The 12,551-nt window shown below is 59.9% G+C and overlaps 3 protein-coding genes across 3 annotated transcripts; 2 read left to right on the forward strand and 1 right to left on the reverse strand.

Annotated features, from left to right (window-relative positions):
- Window positions 1–560: 560 nt before the first annotated feature.
- H6S33_008178 (uncharacterized protein) lies at window positions 561–5,629 on the forward strand (the record flags this gene model as incomplete). Its single annotated transcript, XM_044839536.1, has 9 exons — window positions 561–773; window positions 912–1,640; window positions 1,737–3,074; window positions 3,174–3,336; window positions 3,399–3,734; window positions 3,827–3,950; window positions 4,008–4,079; window positions 4,133–4,183; window positions 4,255–5,629. 9 exons carry the CDS (start codon window positions 561–563, stop codon window positions 5,627–5,629), a joined length of 4,401 nt encoding a protein of 1,466 aa, XP_044688369.1.
- Window positions 5,630–8,652: 3,023 nt separating this feature from the next.
- Window positions 8,653–9,624, reverse strand: H6S33_008179 (uncharacterized protein; the record flags this gene model as incomplete). Its single annotated transcript, XM_044839537.1, has 1 exon — window positions 8,653–9,624. The coding sequence occupies one exon, from the start codon at window positions 9,622–9,624 to the stop codon at window positions 8,653–8,655; it is 972 nt and encodes a 323-aa protein (XP_044688370.1).
- Window positions 9,625–10,586: 962 nt separating this feature from the next.
- Window positions 10,587–12,280, forward strand: H6S33_008180 (uncharacterized protein; the record flags this gene model as incomplete). The annotated part of the gene is made up of 3 exons (XM_044839538.1): window positions 10,587–10,965; window positions 11,044–11,157; window positions 11,214–12,280. 3 exons carry the CDS (start codon window positions 10,587–10,589, stop codon window positions 12,278–12,280), a joined length of 1,560 nt encoding a protein of 519 aa, XP_044688371.1.
- Window positions 12,281–12,551: the final 271 nt, after the last annotated feature.

A 12,551-nucleotide genomic window follows, 5' to 3' on the forward strand; every position in this document is an offset into this window, starting at 1 on the left:
GATTGCGTGGGGGCGGGACGACAAGGGAGCTGTCGACAGGGGATAGGAGGTAGGGGAGGGGGACAGGGGGGTGGTGCCGGCGCTTGTGGCTTTTGGGGAAGGTGTGTGATTGCCTGGCGTGGAAGGTGGTGAGGGTGCAATGATAGTGGGTGTGGTTTTTTGATAACGGTGGTGGTGGTGTTGGTGGTGGGTGAGGTCGGAATTGGCTTTTTGGGTGGAGGGAGGAGGTGGGTAGGCGGAGGAGAGTTAGTGAGGAGAGGGATTTTGGAGTTGTGGTTTAAATGGGATGGGATGGGATGGGATGGCGAGGTGAGAGCGGTCATTATGTTATGAAATACTCAAATGCTATACATATACTGAAATAATAATTAAGTTATTCCAAACAGCCATCCAATCCAGCATTACCATACTATTCCCACCACCCATTCCCACCCATTCCCACTCCCAAGACTTCCAACACACCAATCCCACCTACCTCCACCCTCCCTCCCTCCCTCCACCCCATATAATCCCCCCCCCCCTTCCTCCCCACCACTACCACTTCCACCAACAACCCAAAGATGCCGTGCCCGCCCGCCCTCGACGACACCTTCGGCCCCTCCGTCGCGCCCTGCCGCCGCTCATTCGACTTCACGCTCCTCTTCACCGAGACAGTCCTCACCATCCTGCCCGCGGGCCTGTTTGTGCTCCTGGCGGGACCAAGGATATATGTCCTGCTGAGAAGAAGGAAACCGACGGGTGTGGCGCGCGGGTGGAGGTGGTGGGCGAAGGGGGTATGTACTCTCTCTTTCTCTCTTTCGTTCTTTTTGATTTTTTGTTGCCCAGGGCCCGCGGGGGGGGGGGGGGGGGGCGGTGGATCTTCACAGCTTAATTGAGTCACTTTCGTGTCTGAAAATGCTAACAGCAACTAGGCCACAATAGCCATCTACATAGCCCTCCAAACCGCCTTCCTCACCACCACATCCCTGCACCCACGCACCCGCGCCTCCATCCCCGCCGCCACCCTCACCCTCCTGCTCTCCCTCCTCCTCCCCGCCCTCTCACACCTCACACACACGCGCAGCCCCCGCCCCGACGCCCTACTCACAACCTACCTTCCCCTACAGCTCCTCTTCACATCCGCCCACCTGCGCACACTGACACTCTCCTACACCCCCCTCCCCACCTCCCTCGTCGCCGCAGGCCTGGCCACCTCCCTCCTACTACTAACCCTCGAGTCCCTCCCGCCCCCCACCCCGCTCTCCACGGCCCCGCCCCCCGAGGAAACAGCAGCCCCCATCGCCCTCTCCCTCCTCACCTGGCTGCTCCCGCTCCTGCGCACCGGCTACCGCAGCACACTCACCCTCGCCACCCTGCCGCCGCTCCCCACCGCACTCACCACCGAGGCAATCTCGCCGCGCCTCGCCGCAGCATACAAGCGGGCGCCACACCGGCCGCTGCTGGTCACGGCGGCGGCGGCGCTGTGGCGGCCCCTGCTGGCGCCGGTGCTGCCGAGGGTGGCGCTGGTGGGCTTTACGTTTGCGCAGCCGTTCCTGGTGGCCAGGGTGCTGGGGTATCTGCAGGCGGAGGGGGAGGGGGAGGGGGTGCAGACGGGGTGGGCGCTGATGGGCGCGTATGGCGTTGTGTATGGCGGTATTGCTGTAAGTTGTTCTTTCCCCGAGGCACGAGGGGGTGGAACCCCTTTGATGGGTGTGAGTGGCACGAGTGAGAGCTGAAGATGCGGGGGGGGGCGGTAGGTGAGCACGGCGTGGTATAATTGGATGACGTATCGACTGATGGTTGCGGTGCGCGGCGGGCTGGTGGCGCTGGTGTGGGAGAAGCTGCTGGTCGTGCCGGTGCCGGACGCGGGCGTTGAGAAGGCCGCCTCTGCCGCGGCCCCTGCGTCTGCGGCGGGGGAGAACGATAGCCGCAGCACCAAGGATGAGGCGGGGACAGGCGAGAAAGCCATGTCAGATTCCTCTTCCGCTTCAGCTGCAAGCACCGTGCAAGAGAAGGAGAAACAGAGGCCCGCCCACCCGCACCCCGACGCCACCAGCGCCCTCACGCTCATGTCCACCGACACAGAGCGCATCCTGTCCGGCCTCAAATACGCGCACGAGCCCTGGGCCAACACGCTCGAATGCGTCCTCGCCATCTACCTACTGACACGCCAAGTCGGGCTGTCCGCGCTCGCCATGGTGGCGCTGGCCCTCGTCTGCGTAACCCTCTCCACACTCGTCGCCGCCCGCAGCGCCGCACTGCAGACAACGTGGATGCGCGCGCTGCAGGCGCGGGTCTCCACCACCGCGGCGACGCTGGGCTCGCTGAAGGCCATCAAGCTGCTGAACCTCGAGGGCGCGGTGAGTACCGTGCTGCAGGGGCTGCGCGATAAAGAGGTGGCCGCGGCGGGCGGGTTTAGGAGTAGCGTGGTGGTCAGTGTCGGGCTGAGTTATGCGACGCTGATCTTCAGTCCGGTGGTGGTGTTTGCGGCGTTTACGGGGGTCGCGAAGCGGCGCGGGCAGACGCTGGATGTGGAGCGCCTGTTTACGAGTTTGACTGTCATCGCGCTGCTGGCCGGGCCGCTGGTGCATCTGTTCCAGGCGCTGCCGGCGCTGAGTGCGGCGTGGGCGTGCGCGGGGCGCATCAGCGCCTTCCTGGCCGCCGACGAGGTGGCCGCAGCGGACCGCAGCGGCGCGGGTCTAGGTGACGGTGAGGTGGTGGTCGTGCGCGGGGGAAGCTGGGGGTGGCGCGGCGTGGAGGTTGTCGGCGGCGTTGATGTGGCCGTGCGGCGGGGGCAGACGGTTATGGTTGTTGGGCCGGTGGGGTGCGGGAAGAGCGTGCTTCTGCGGGGGCTGCTGGGCGAGGTGCCGCTGATCAGTGGCAGCGTGGGTGTGCGGGGGCGCGTGGCGTATTGTGACCAGGCGGCCTGGCTGGTCAATGATAGTGTGCGGGCGAACGTCGTAGGGCCCGGCGAGTGGGATGAGGACTGGTATCGCACTGTTGTGCGGGCGTGCGGGATTGACGGGGAGGTGGCGGGCATGGGCAGTGTTGGCAGTGGCGGGGTGGGGCTGAGCGGCGGGCAGAAACAGAGGGTTGTGAGTACAGTATTCCCTTTCTCCAACCAATCATCCCCCTTCCGCAACCAGTCAGTCAATCCCTAGTTGTATCGAGTGAGAGCTGATCAAGAAACACAGGCCCTCGCCCGCGCCGTCTACTCCCGCCGCGAGATCCTCCTCCTCGACGACATCTTCTCGGGCCTCGACCGCGCCACCGTCGAGCTGCTGTTTGAGCGCCTCTGGGGCTCCGACGGCCTGCTGCGGCGTATGGGCACCACTGTCATATTCGCTACTCACGGCGGTAAGCCCCCCCCCTCCCTCCTCCGGCTCTCTGGAGAACGATGTACTGATGTAAAAATGCAGTGGGCTATCTCCGCTACTCCGACGCCGTCATCGCACTCTCCGCCGACGGGCGCATCGCGGAGCAGGGGCCGACCGCTGAGGTTTTGGCCGGCGGCGGGTATGTTGCCGGCCTGATGACGGGCACGGAGTCCAAGGCGGGTGACGAAGCGGAGGACGTAGAGGGGGAGGCGGCCACAGAGCAAAGGCCGGAGGCGCCGAAAGAGGAGGAGGAGGTGGAGGAGGAGAGGACGAGGGATAGGGATGTGTATAAGTATTACTTCAAGAGTATTGGCAGGCTGAACTCGGCGTGCTTTTTGTTCGGGGGCGTGTGTTTTGGGGTGTTGTTGAAGTTTCCCGGTAGGTTTGCTGTTGAGGGGGGGGGGCTGTCTTGCTGGACCTCCGGTTGAGAGGTTCTGGTGCGCTTTGCTAACGGGCGTTGATCAATGCAGACCAGTGGCTGACGTGGTGGTCGAACTCGAATGCGGCGCATCCGAATGAGCGCATTGGATACTACCTGGGTATCTATGCGATGTTTAACGTTCTTGCCTTCATCTCGCTGTGTGCCTGGGCATGGTGAGCACTCTTATCGTCATTCTGTGCTCATGCCAGTGCTAAATAGTGGTTTTACAGGCATCTATTCCACGGGGTCGTAGCATCGTCGGGCAGGAATCTACACCGGGAGTTGTTGAGGACCGTTATGAGGTGTGTTTCTGTATGTGAGGGGAATGAGGATTGGTGGACTAATGCTGTGACAGTGCTCCATTCCCATACATCAGCCGTATCGACACCGGTACCACCACAAACAGGTATTCCCCCGCCCCCCCCCCCCCCCCAATCCGCAACTACACCCCATCTAACCCCCCCCCCCCCCCCGCAGATTCAGCCAAGACATGCTCCTCGTCGACGGCACCCTCCCCCTCTCCCTCCTCAACACCGCCGCCGAGCTCTTCACCTTCATCACGCAACTAGCCCTCATCGCCGCCGCCTCCCCCTTCATCCTCGCCGCCTTCCCCCTGCTCCTGGCCACAACCTACGCCCTGCAGCACCTCTACCTGCGCACCTCCAAGCAGCTCCGCCTCCTCGACATCGCCTCCAAATCCCCCCTCTACAGCATCTTCCTCACCGCCACCACCGGCCTCCCCACCCTGCGCGCCCACGGCGCCACCACACACCTCACAGCGCAAACCAACCGCGCACTAAACACATCACAGAAACCGCTCTACCTCCTCTACTGCGTGCAGGTGTGGCTCAACGTCGTTCTAGACCTCATGGTCGCCGGCCTCGCACTGACCATCATCGCCATTGCGGTGGGCCGCCGCGGCATGCTCAGCACCAGCGCGGTGGGACTGGCGCTCGTCAACATCACCACCCTCGGCGAGACACTCAAGAATCTCGTCGTCTCCTACACCGCGCTCGAGACCTCCCTCGGCGCCATCGCCCGCCTCGAGACCTTCTCGCGCACCACACCGCGTGAAGACGACGCCTCTGCCACCGCAGCAGACCCGCCGGCAGGCTGGCCGGGCGCCGGCGCGCCGGGGATCGAGTTCGACGCTGTCTGCGCGGCGTACACCGAGGGCGGCCCGCAGGTGCTCACCGACGTCACGCTGTCGTTCCCGGCCGGCAGCCGCACCGCCATCCTCGGGCGCAGCGGCAGCGGCAAGACCTCGCTGCTCGCGGCGCTGACGCGGCTGCTCGACCCCTCGTCGGGCACCATCGCGCTGGGCGGCATCGACACGCGCAGCCTGCGGCGGCGCGATGTTCGCGCCGCGCTCAATGTCGTGCCGCAGGACGTGTATGCCTTCCCCGGCACCGTCCGCGCGAATCTGGACCTGGCCGGCGGCTGCCCGGACGGTGAGCTGCTGCGGATCCTGCGGAGGCTGGAGCTGGTGGGGGCCGGGCGGCCGCTGGCGGGGCTGGACGACGAGCTGGAGTGGGGGCGGTTGAGCGTGGGGCAGCGGCAGCTGTTTGGGCTGGGCAGGGCGGTCGTGAAGGCGCGTGAGCGCGGGGGAAGGGGTGGGGTGCTGGTGCTGGATGAGGCGATGAGTAGTGTTGATGTTGAGACGGAAAGGGTGATGGGGGGTGTGGTGGAGGGGGAGTTTGGCGGGTGGACGGTGGTGGCGGTGATGCATCGGGTGGTGGGGGTGGAGGGGTATGGGAGGGTTGTGGTGATGGAGGGGGGGAGGGTGCTGGATGGGGGGAGTGTGGAGGAGGTGGGGGGACGGGGGAGGCTGGGGAGGGTGGGGGGGAGTTAGTGTAATGAGGTTTTGTTTGAGGTAGTTTATGTTAGGTAGTTGTGTGGTTTATGTTATGTAGTTGTGTAGTTTAATGATATTTACGTTTTTCTTGTTCAGGGATGTGACGTTGTTGGGAGAGGGCCAATGATTGAAACAACAGGAAATACCGCGTTCCTGCCAAGCCAGCCCTTGCGTACTACACAAATACTCCAAATCTCTAGGTGCAGCCTTCGCAGTTCTTCACAACGGTGACAAATGAGACAATACACAGCTTACTGCCAGTAAAAGCGAGAAAGTAGCAGAAGAGGCCGTAGCTAATCTAAACAAAGAAAACAGGGCAGCAAGACAGGACAACAAACCCTCTTTACGTAAAGGCCGACCAGCCAACCACACACGGCGGAGGTCGGCGCAGAGGGATTCTTCTTTCAACTGGCAGTTATTTCAGGACGCAGTAATAAATCTGTGTTTGTGGTTATATTCGGAGTCTTGTTCTCGGGTTGTTACTAGACATTCGCGAGCGGTTCTGTGATGAGAAAGTAAAGTCAGCCAGATTATACACTCCCAGCTTTGTTTTTAAAGCGTTTCCACCAACTGCCCCCACCCCCTCCCCTCAGAGCTTCTGTTGGACGCAGGAAATTGCAGACTAGTCCACCCCACGTATCTCACTCCGAAATCGCTGCAGACCAGTCTACATGCGGCTACCTGCTGAGTATTAGTGGTTTTCAGGCTGTTAATGTCCGAGGTCTCGCTATCTGGGGTCTGGAGGCTCGATTGCTCTTAATCCCCGGAAGAAGGAAGATGAGAGTGATGGTTGGGAAGTCGGTGCCGCAGCTTAGCCTTAGGATCTCAAAGCTAACAGATATGCTTAATCGGTTACAACCACGTATATAGCCGTTGTAACGTGTCCCACACCTATACCACTTACCGTGGCCCACGAGGCATTGACACTCGAGAGAGCTCAAGGCAGGGGGGGGTCCACAAGGGAAGCAGACCCTCCTGCTGGCCTCAAGATACTCGAGATTTAGATATCATACTATTATTAGCGGCATGTTTTTTCATCAGGATAGATATTTTCCTATAGAAACATTACTTTCAACAGCAAACTCCGCCATGCTAGGCAGAGGTATCTCGAGGCAATTGTCTCCACTCGCCTAGCTCGAGCGGCCTCGTGGGCCACACTAATACCGCCAACCCTGAATTTCCGACAACGTGGGTTGGGGCGTTTTGGATGTGCATGTGTGTGGTTCGACGAAGGTGTCCAGTATAAAGACGAACTTGATACTTGATAAAGCGGGAATGCATACGCATTTTCGATACTGGGGATTTACAGTCATACTGGCATGGGGGGGGGGGGGGGGGGTGCGAATACACACTGACTGTATACGTATACTTTCAACAACTCTAGTGACACTACGGTCTGCATACAATTAATAGATTAAACAAAAAAAAAGAAATTCTCTAGTGACAACGCGGCTACGGTGCGAGCTTTCTGGCTTACCCATCTCACTACCTACCTACCCGAACACCATCTTCATCAGGCCGAGAAGAAACCCCCTACCTCCCCTCCCCGCCCCCCCCCCCCCCCCCAAACTTCCAAGATGTCAACAACTACAAAAGACATGGCCAAAGCCTCGAAAACCTCACGTCTCGTTTTTCCAATCACCCGCCCTCACTCGCACCCACCACCCTTTCCTCCCCCCCGGGGAATTTTCACCCCCAAAGCAGCAGCCAGACCTCAAACCCCTTTGATATCTTTGCAAGCATCTATCAACCAACCAACCAATCATCTGTAGACTACACGCACTAAGAAAAAAAAAAAGCCCCAATCGCAGGGTTAGGGTTCTACCTCACAACCACCCTACCCCCCCATAATCAACACCAATACACGAATCCAGAGCGTCAAATCAGTATGAAACGACTCACAAGGCGCGATACTTCCTACCTCGCACTTTGTCTGAGCTTTCCGGTATCGTTTAAAGATAATTATTTCCGCATGTTCAGGGTTAGGGTTTAGTTGGATTGGTTTTTGGGGGGTGAGGGAGATATGGGCGTTAGCGAAGGGGGTTTGGGAGAGAGGGAAGGTTGGTAGGTATAGGCAGTAGGTTTTGGGGGCGTTGGATGACGAATCGAGCGCTTTTTGGACGTGGAGGTTGTTGCTTACAGCTTTGAGAATGGCCTCGATACTTGTACTTGCTCGGTGTATTGTTTCCACTAGAAGTGTATATACTTGCGCTTCTTTACATGCAGGAACAGCTACTTACACATGGCTGGATGTTCATATTCTCAGATGAACATATGGTAGATTCGAACGACAGCCAGGCCTAGCTCATGTGCCGTTTTGTCACCATCAATGCTGTCAATAAGGCACTATCACTCGATTGCCAACTACACTGTCTGTGTGGACTAGAACGGGGCAGGACAACACAAGCAACTGGTGTGGCCAACTGGCTATGAAAGCAAGTGGTATTATAATGCTGTTTACGTGCGAGAGCTGCGTATATGCTGTTGTATGGCATACATTACTGCTAGTTACGTATACTACAACTGTGCACTCACCGCAAAGGAATTAATAGGTGGCAGGACAACCTGTCCTCGATAATACCGTGTAAAGCTGGAAGCTCTAGTATTGTCATCTTCAGTTTCATCCAGTAGTTTGGTTCTTGCTATATCTACGGGGACATACAATGCCGTGCAGTACCTGCTTACGAACTTGATACAGTAATGTCTTCTCTTTATACTCCTACGTAGGTAGTTATATGCAGGGTCGTTGTGTTAGTCTTAACCAAAACGTGGATCGCAGTGGAAAAGTAACAACCTTGATGGCATATACGTATGGAGCAGCGAAGGGGCTGTAGCCAGTTCTGGTTCTTTTTTTCTAATAAGCATCGAGATAGATATTACTATGATCTGAATAGGGACAAGTGGTCATTTATCTCACAATGCGCTGCGCAGGTACGGACACGGTTATCAAAACAGAACATCAATTCAATCGCAAACAAGCAACAAACTAAATACACATACACATACACATACACATACATCTACACCCTCTCAAACTCCGCCCACCACACATCCATCGTCCTGCACCTACTCACATCCTCCTCCCCCGCCACCCCAGCCTCCCTATTAACCCTCTCCAACTCCCCCCTCGTCTCCCTCTTCAACCTCTCCACCTCCCTCTTCACCCCCTCCTTCCCCCCCAAAACCCCCTCCACCTCGTCCCAAAACTGCTTATAAAAACACACCCAACTCACCTCCCACTGCCCATCCTTGACATCCTCCCCGGGCGTCACCATCCCCTCCCTCCTCACAACCCCCCACCCCGCCCTCCCCGCCATCTCCTTCACCTCCGCCGGCGCCGGCGCAGCCCTCACATTCGGCTCCGTCGCCGCCCGCTGCTCGGCCGTCTTCGCATCATAAAACACCGCCTGACACCTCGCGGCCAGCACATGCGGCCGCTGCTCCCCCAAGCGTCCCTCAAAACTATACTCCGCGACCAGCAACCGCGGCGCATACGGCCGCAGCGCCACCAGGCTCTCGAGCACCGCCGTCTTCGACGAAAAGTACCACAGGCTGTGGCTCAAAATGACAAAGTCGAAGCCCTGCCCCGCCGGCAGGGCCTCCAGGTACGCGTGCGGGTCCGTGGCGTGGAACGCGATGCGCCCGCCGAGCGCGGAGGACAGGATGTGGGCGCGGGCGGCGGAGACGGTGATGGGGTGGCCGTAGTCGAGGCGGGCGGGGTCGACGCCGGTGACGTGGCCGGTGGGGCCGACGAGGTGGGCGAGGACGAGGGTGGTCTCGCCTTGGCCGCAGCCGAGCTCGAGGATCTTGGAGCCGGCGGGGATGGCGAACTGCGACATGAGGGTGAGGCGGTGGCGGAACTGCGGGAGGACGTAGGTGTGGAGGTGTTGCGGGCTGTGGAGGTAGCTGGCGGCGAGGAGGGAGAGGGTTGCGTCGTCGTCGGATGTGGCGGCGGGCGCGGTGGGGGATGGGGGGGAGGCGGTGGTGGTCATGGCGGTGGGGATGAGCACTGCGGTGAGGTGAGATAGAGAGATAGATAGATAGAACTAGAGGATCGTGGGTATGTGTGTGAGGATTGTGCTGCTGTCAGTGCAGAGCGTGCAGAGCGTGCAGAGCGTGCAGAGTGGACGAGATGGGCGGTTTTCGCACGAGCTTTCTATTGACGTGTGCTGTGCGCTGTGCGACCTTCCTGTTTGCGCTGCTGCTGGATTTGGATGTCGCGGTGGGGGGGGGTGGGAGGTGGGGGTCACGTCGCCTGGGGGGGGGGGGGGGGGTTTACGGGGGGCTGGCAGGTTTCAGGCAGTGTGATGAGGAGGAGCAAGAGGAGGAGGTAATTCCACACCCAGGTCCAATTGCACCGATGTTCTTCACGGAGACACACCGAAGAGCCGGCAGTCGTCGAGAGAGAGTAATATTAGTGATGTGCGTGTACGTACCCAGTCAGCATGGGGATGCATATGGGGGAGTGAGTGCTAGCTTTGTGGCTGGAGGGCGACTGTGTTGAGAGGTCCCGTTTTACCCGCCGTTGCGAGTTGCGCCTGCCCGTGATCGGCAGGAGAGTAATCCGGTGCTACGAGCATTGCTATCAGCACGGCGCTAGCCGAGTGTGGACTAGCACGGGGGGGCAGAATAGTAGATTCCCAATGCAGACACAAATAGTAACACCCCGGTTGATTAGCGGATGTCTCAGCAACCAGCGCTATCATAAGATCCGTGATAACACAGTACGGCCAATGATATCCCGGTCACTCGATATCGATGGCAGGGATCCGTTTCGATACGAACCACGACAGCTCGCCCAATTGCAAGCAAGCTCACCGACACCTCTCCCAAGATCCTCTCCTCGAGCTTCATCGTCTTCGAATTCACCCTCTGCCCTCTCCCCCTCTCTCGAGCCAGACAGAGCCAGACAGAGACAGACAGAGACAGACACCACCCATCACACACCACAACCATGGCCATCCACACCGCCGCCGCCGACGAGGACGTCCTCCCCCCCTTCACGCCCACCAAGCCCTTCCTGCGCAGCCTCACGCTCCCCACGCCCGCCGCGCTACGCACGACCATCGCCCACCAACTATCCAACGTGCAGTTCCGCGCGACCCTGCTATGCTTCGTCATCATTGTCACCGTCGACATGGCCGGCTACCTCAGCTCTGCGCCGCAGGTGCGGCTCTTCGAGTCCATCGTGTGTCTCGACTACTACCGCGAGAATGATCCCGGCTTGATTGGCGGCGATGGGGGTGTGCCGGAGGAGTTGTGTAAGGTGGATAGTGTGCAGAGGGAGATTGCGATGCTGAATGGGATGCAGACGCTGTTTTCGAACATTCCTGGTATGTGCTAGATGGGGGTTGGGAGTGGGTGGGGTGGGGTGGGGTGGTGGGCATGGGTGCTAATGTGTGTGTGTGTAGGTGTCGTCCTCGCGATCCCCTTCGGCGTCATGGCCGACCGCTACGGGCGGCGGCCAATGCTCATGCTGACCCTTCTCGGTCTATCCCTCTCCTCCGCCTGGGTGCTTCTAATCTGTACCTCCCCCCCTTTCCTCCCCTCCTCACCACCGCCACTAACAAACACCCCACAGGCTGGTTCTCCCTCCCGATAAAGCTCACCTGGCTCTCCTCCCTCTTCTACACCCTCGGCGGCGGCGCCTCCGTCGGCTCCGCCCTCATCCTCATGATCATCGCCGACGTGACCCCCGCCGCCCAACGCAGCACCCTCTTCTTCCACCTCCAAGCCAGCGTGCTCCTCTCCGAACTCGTCGCCCCCCTCCTCGGCTCCCTCCTCATGTCGCGCAACGTCTGGATCCCCCTCCTCGCCGGCCTGGCCATCCAGACAGTCGGAATCCCCATCGCCGCCCTACTACCGGAGACCAAGTCCACGCACGCCACCACCGCCGCCGAAGGCGCCGACGACGAAGAGGCCCCCCCGCCGAAGCAGAAGAAAGGCGAGAGCGACTACCGCGCGGTGCTGTCCTTCCTGCTGGCAGACCTGAACACGGCGCTGCTGGTGCTGACCTTCCTGGTCGCCACCATCGGGCGCCAGGCCCTCGAGATGCTGCTGCAGTACGTGTCGAAGCGGTACTCGTGGCCGCTGGCAACAGCAAACATGCTCTTCAGCCTGCGCGCGGGGATCAACCTGCTGCTCCTGCTCTTGCTGCTGCCCTTCCTCGGCACGGCGCTGCTCTCGCGCTTCGGATACACCTCCGCGGCCAAGGACCTCCTCATCGCGCGCGTCAGCATCGCCTTGATGGCGGCGGGCTTCGGGGTCATCGGCGTGTCGCCGGGCGCGGCGGGGATGGTGCTGGGGCTGGGGGTGTATACGCTCGGCAGCGGGTTTGGCGCTGCGGCGAGGAGCTTGGTGACGGGGATGGTGAGGAGGGAGGAGGTGGGGAGGCTGTATACGGCCATTGCGGTGGCGGATATGGTGGGGGGGCTGGTGGCGGGGCCGGCGCTGAGTTGGTGTTTTGCGGTGGGGATGGCGTGGGGGGGGGTGCTTGTGGGGCTGCCGTTTATCGTGGCGGCGGGCTTGTTTGTGGCGGTTGGGGGGGTGGTGATGGGGGTGAGGATACGGGAGGGGGAGGGGGAGGCGAGGGAGGGCTATGTCAGGGTGGATGGGGAGGAGGATGGGGAGGAGGGGGGGAGGGAGTAGCTTTGGTGGTGGGGGGTTTGCGGCTGTGCTGTGGTTGGCGGTGGGATGGGCGTTTTGTGGGTTCGTAGTTGTGTATGTAGATGCGAATTTAGCAATAAGAATACCAGTTTTCGTTTTTTATAAACCGCAGATATCTAATCGTAAAGTGTTGTCTATCAAAGTACCCGTACCCAATTGCATCACGGAAAGCAATTATAACTACCAAGATCATCAAACCACACTTACCGTTGAAGAACCTCTTTTCTCGGTCATAGATTCATCAACGGGCCTT

This window comes from Morchella sextelata, assembly GCF_020137385.1.
Source record: "Morchella sextelata strain SCLS chromosome Unknown scls_25, whole genome shotgun sequence".
NCBI classification, from domain to species: domain Eukaryota; kingdom Fungi; phylum Ascomycota; class Pezizomycetes; order Pezizales; family Morchellaceae; genus Morchella; species Morchella sextelata.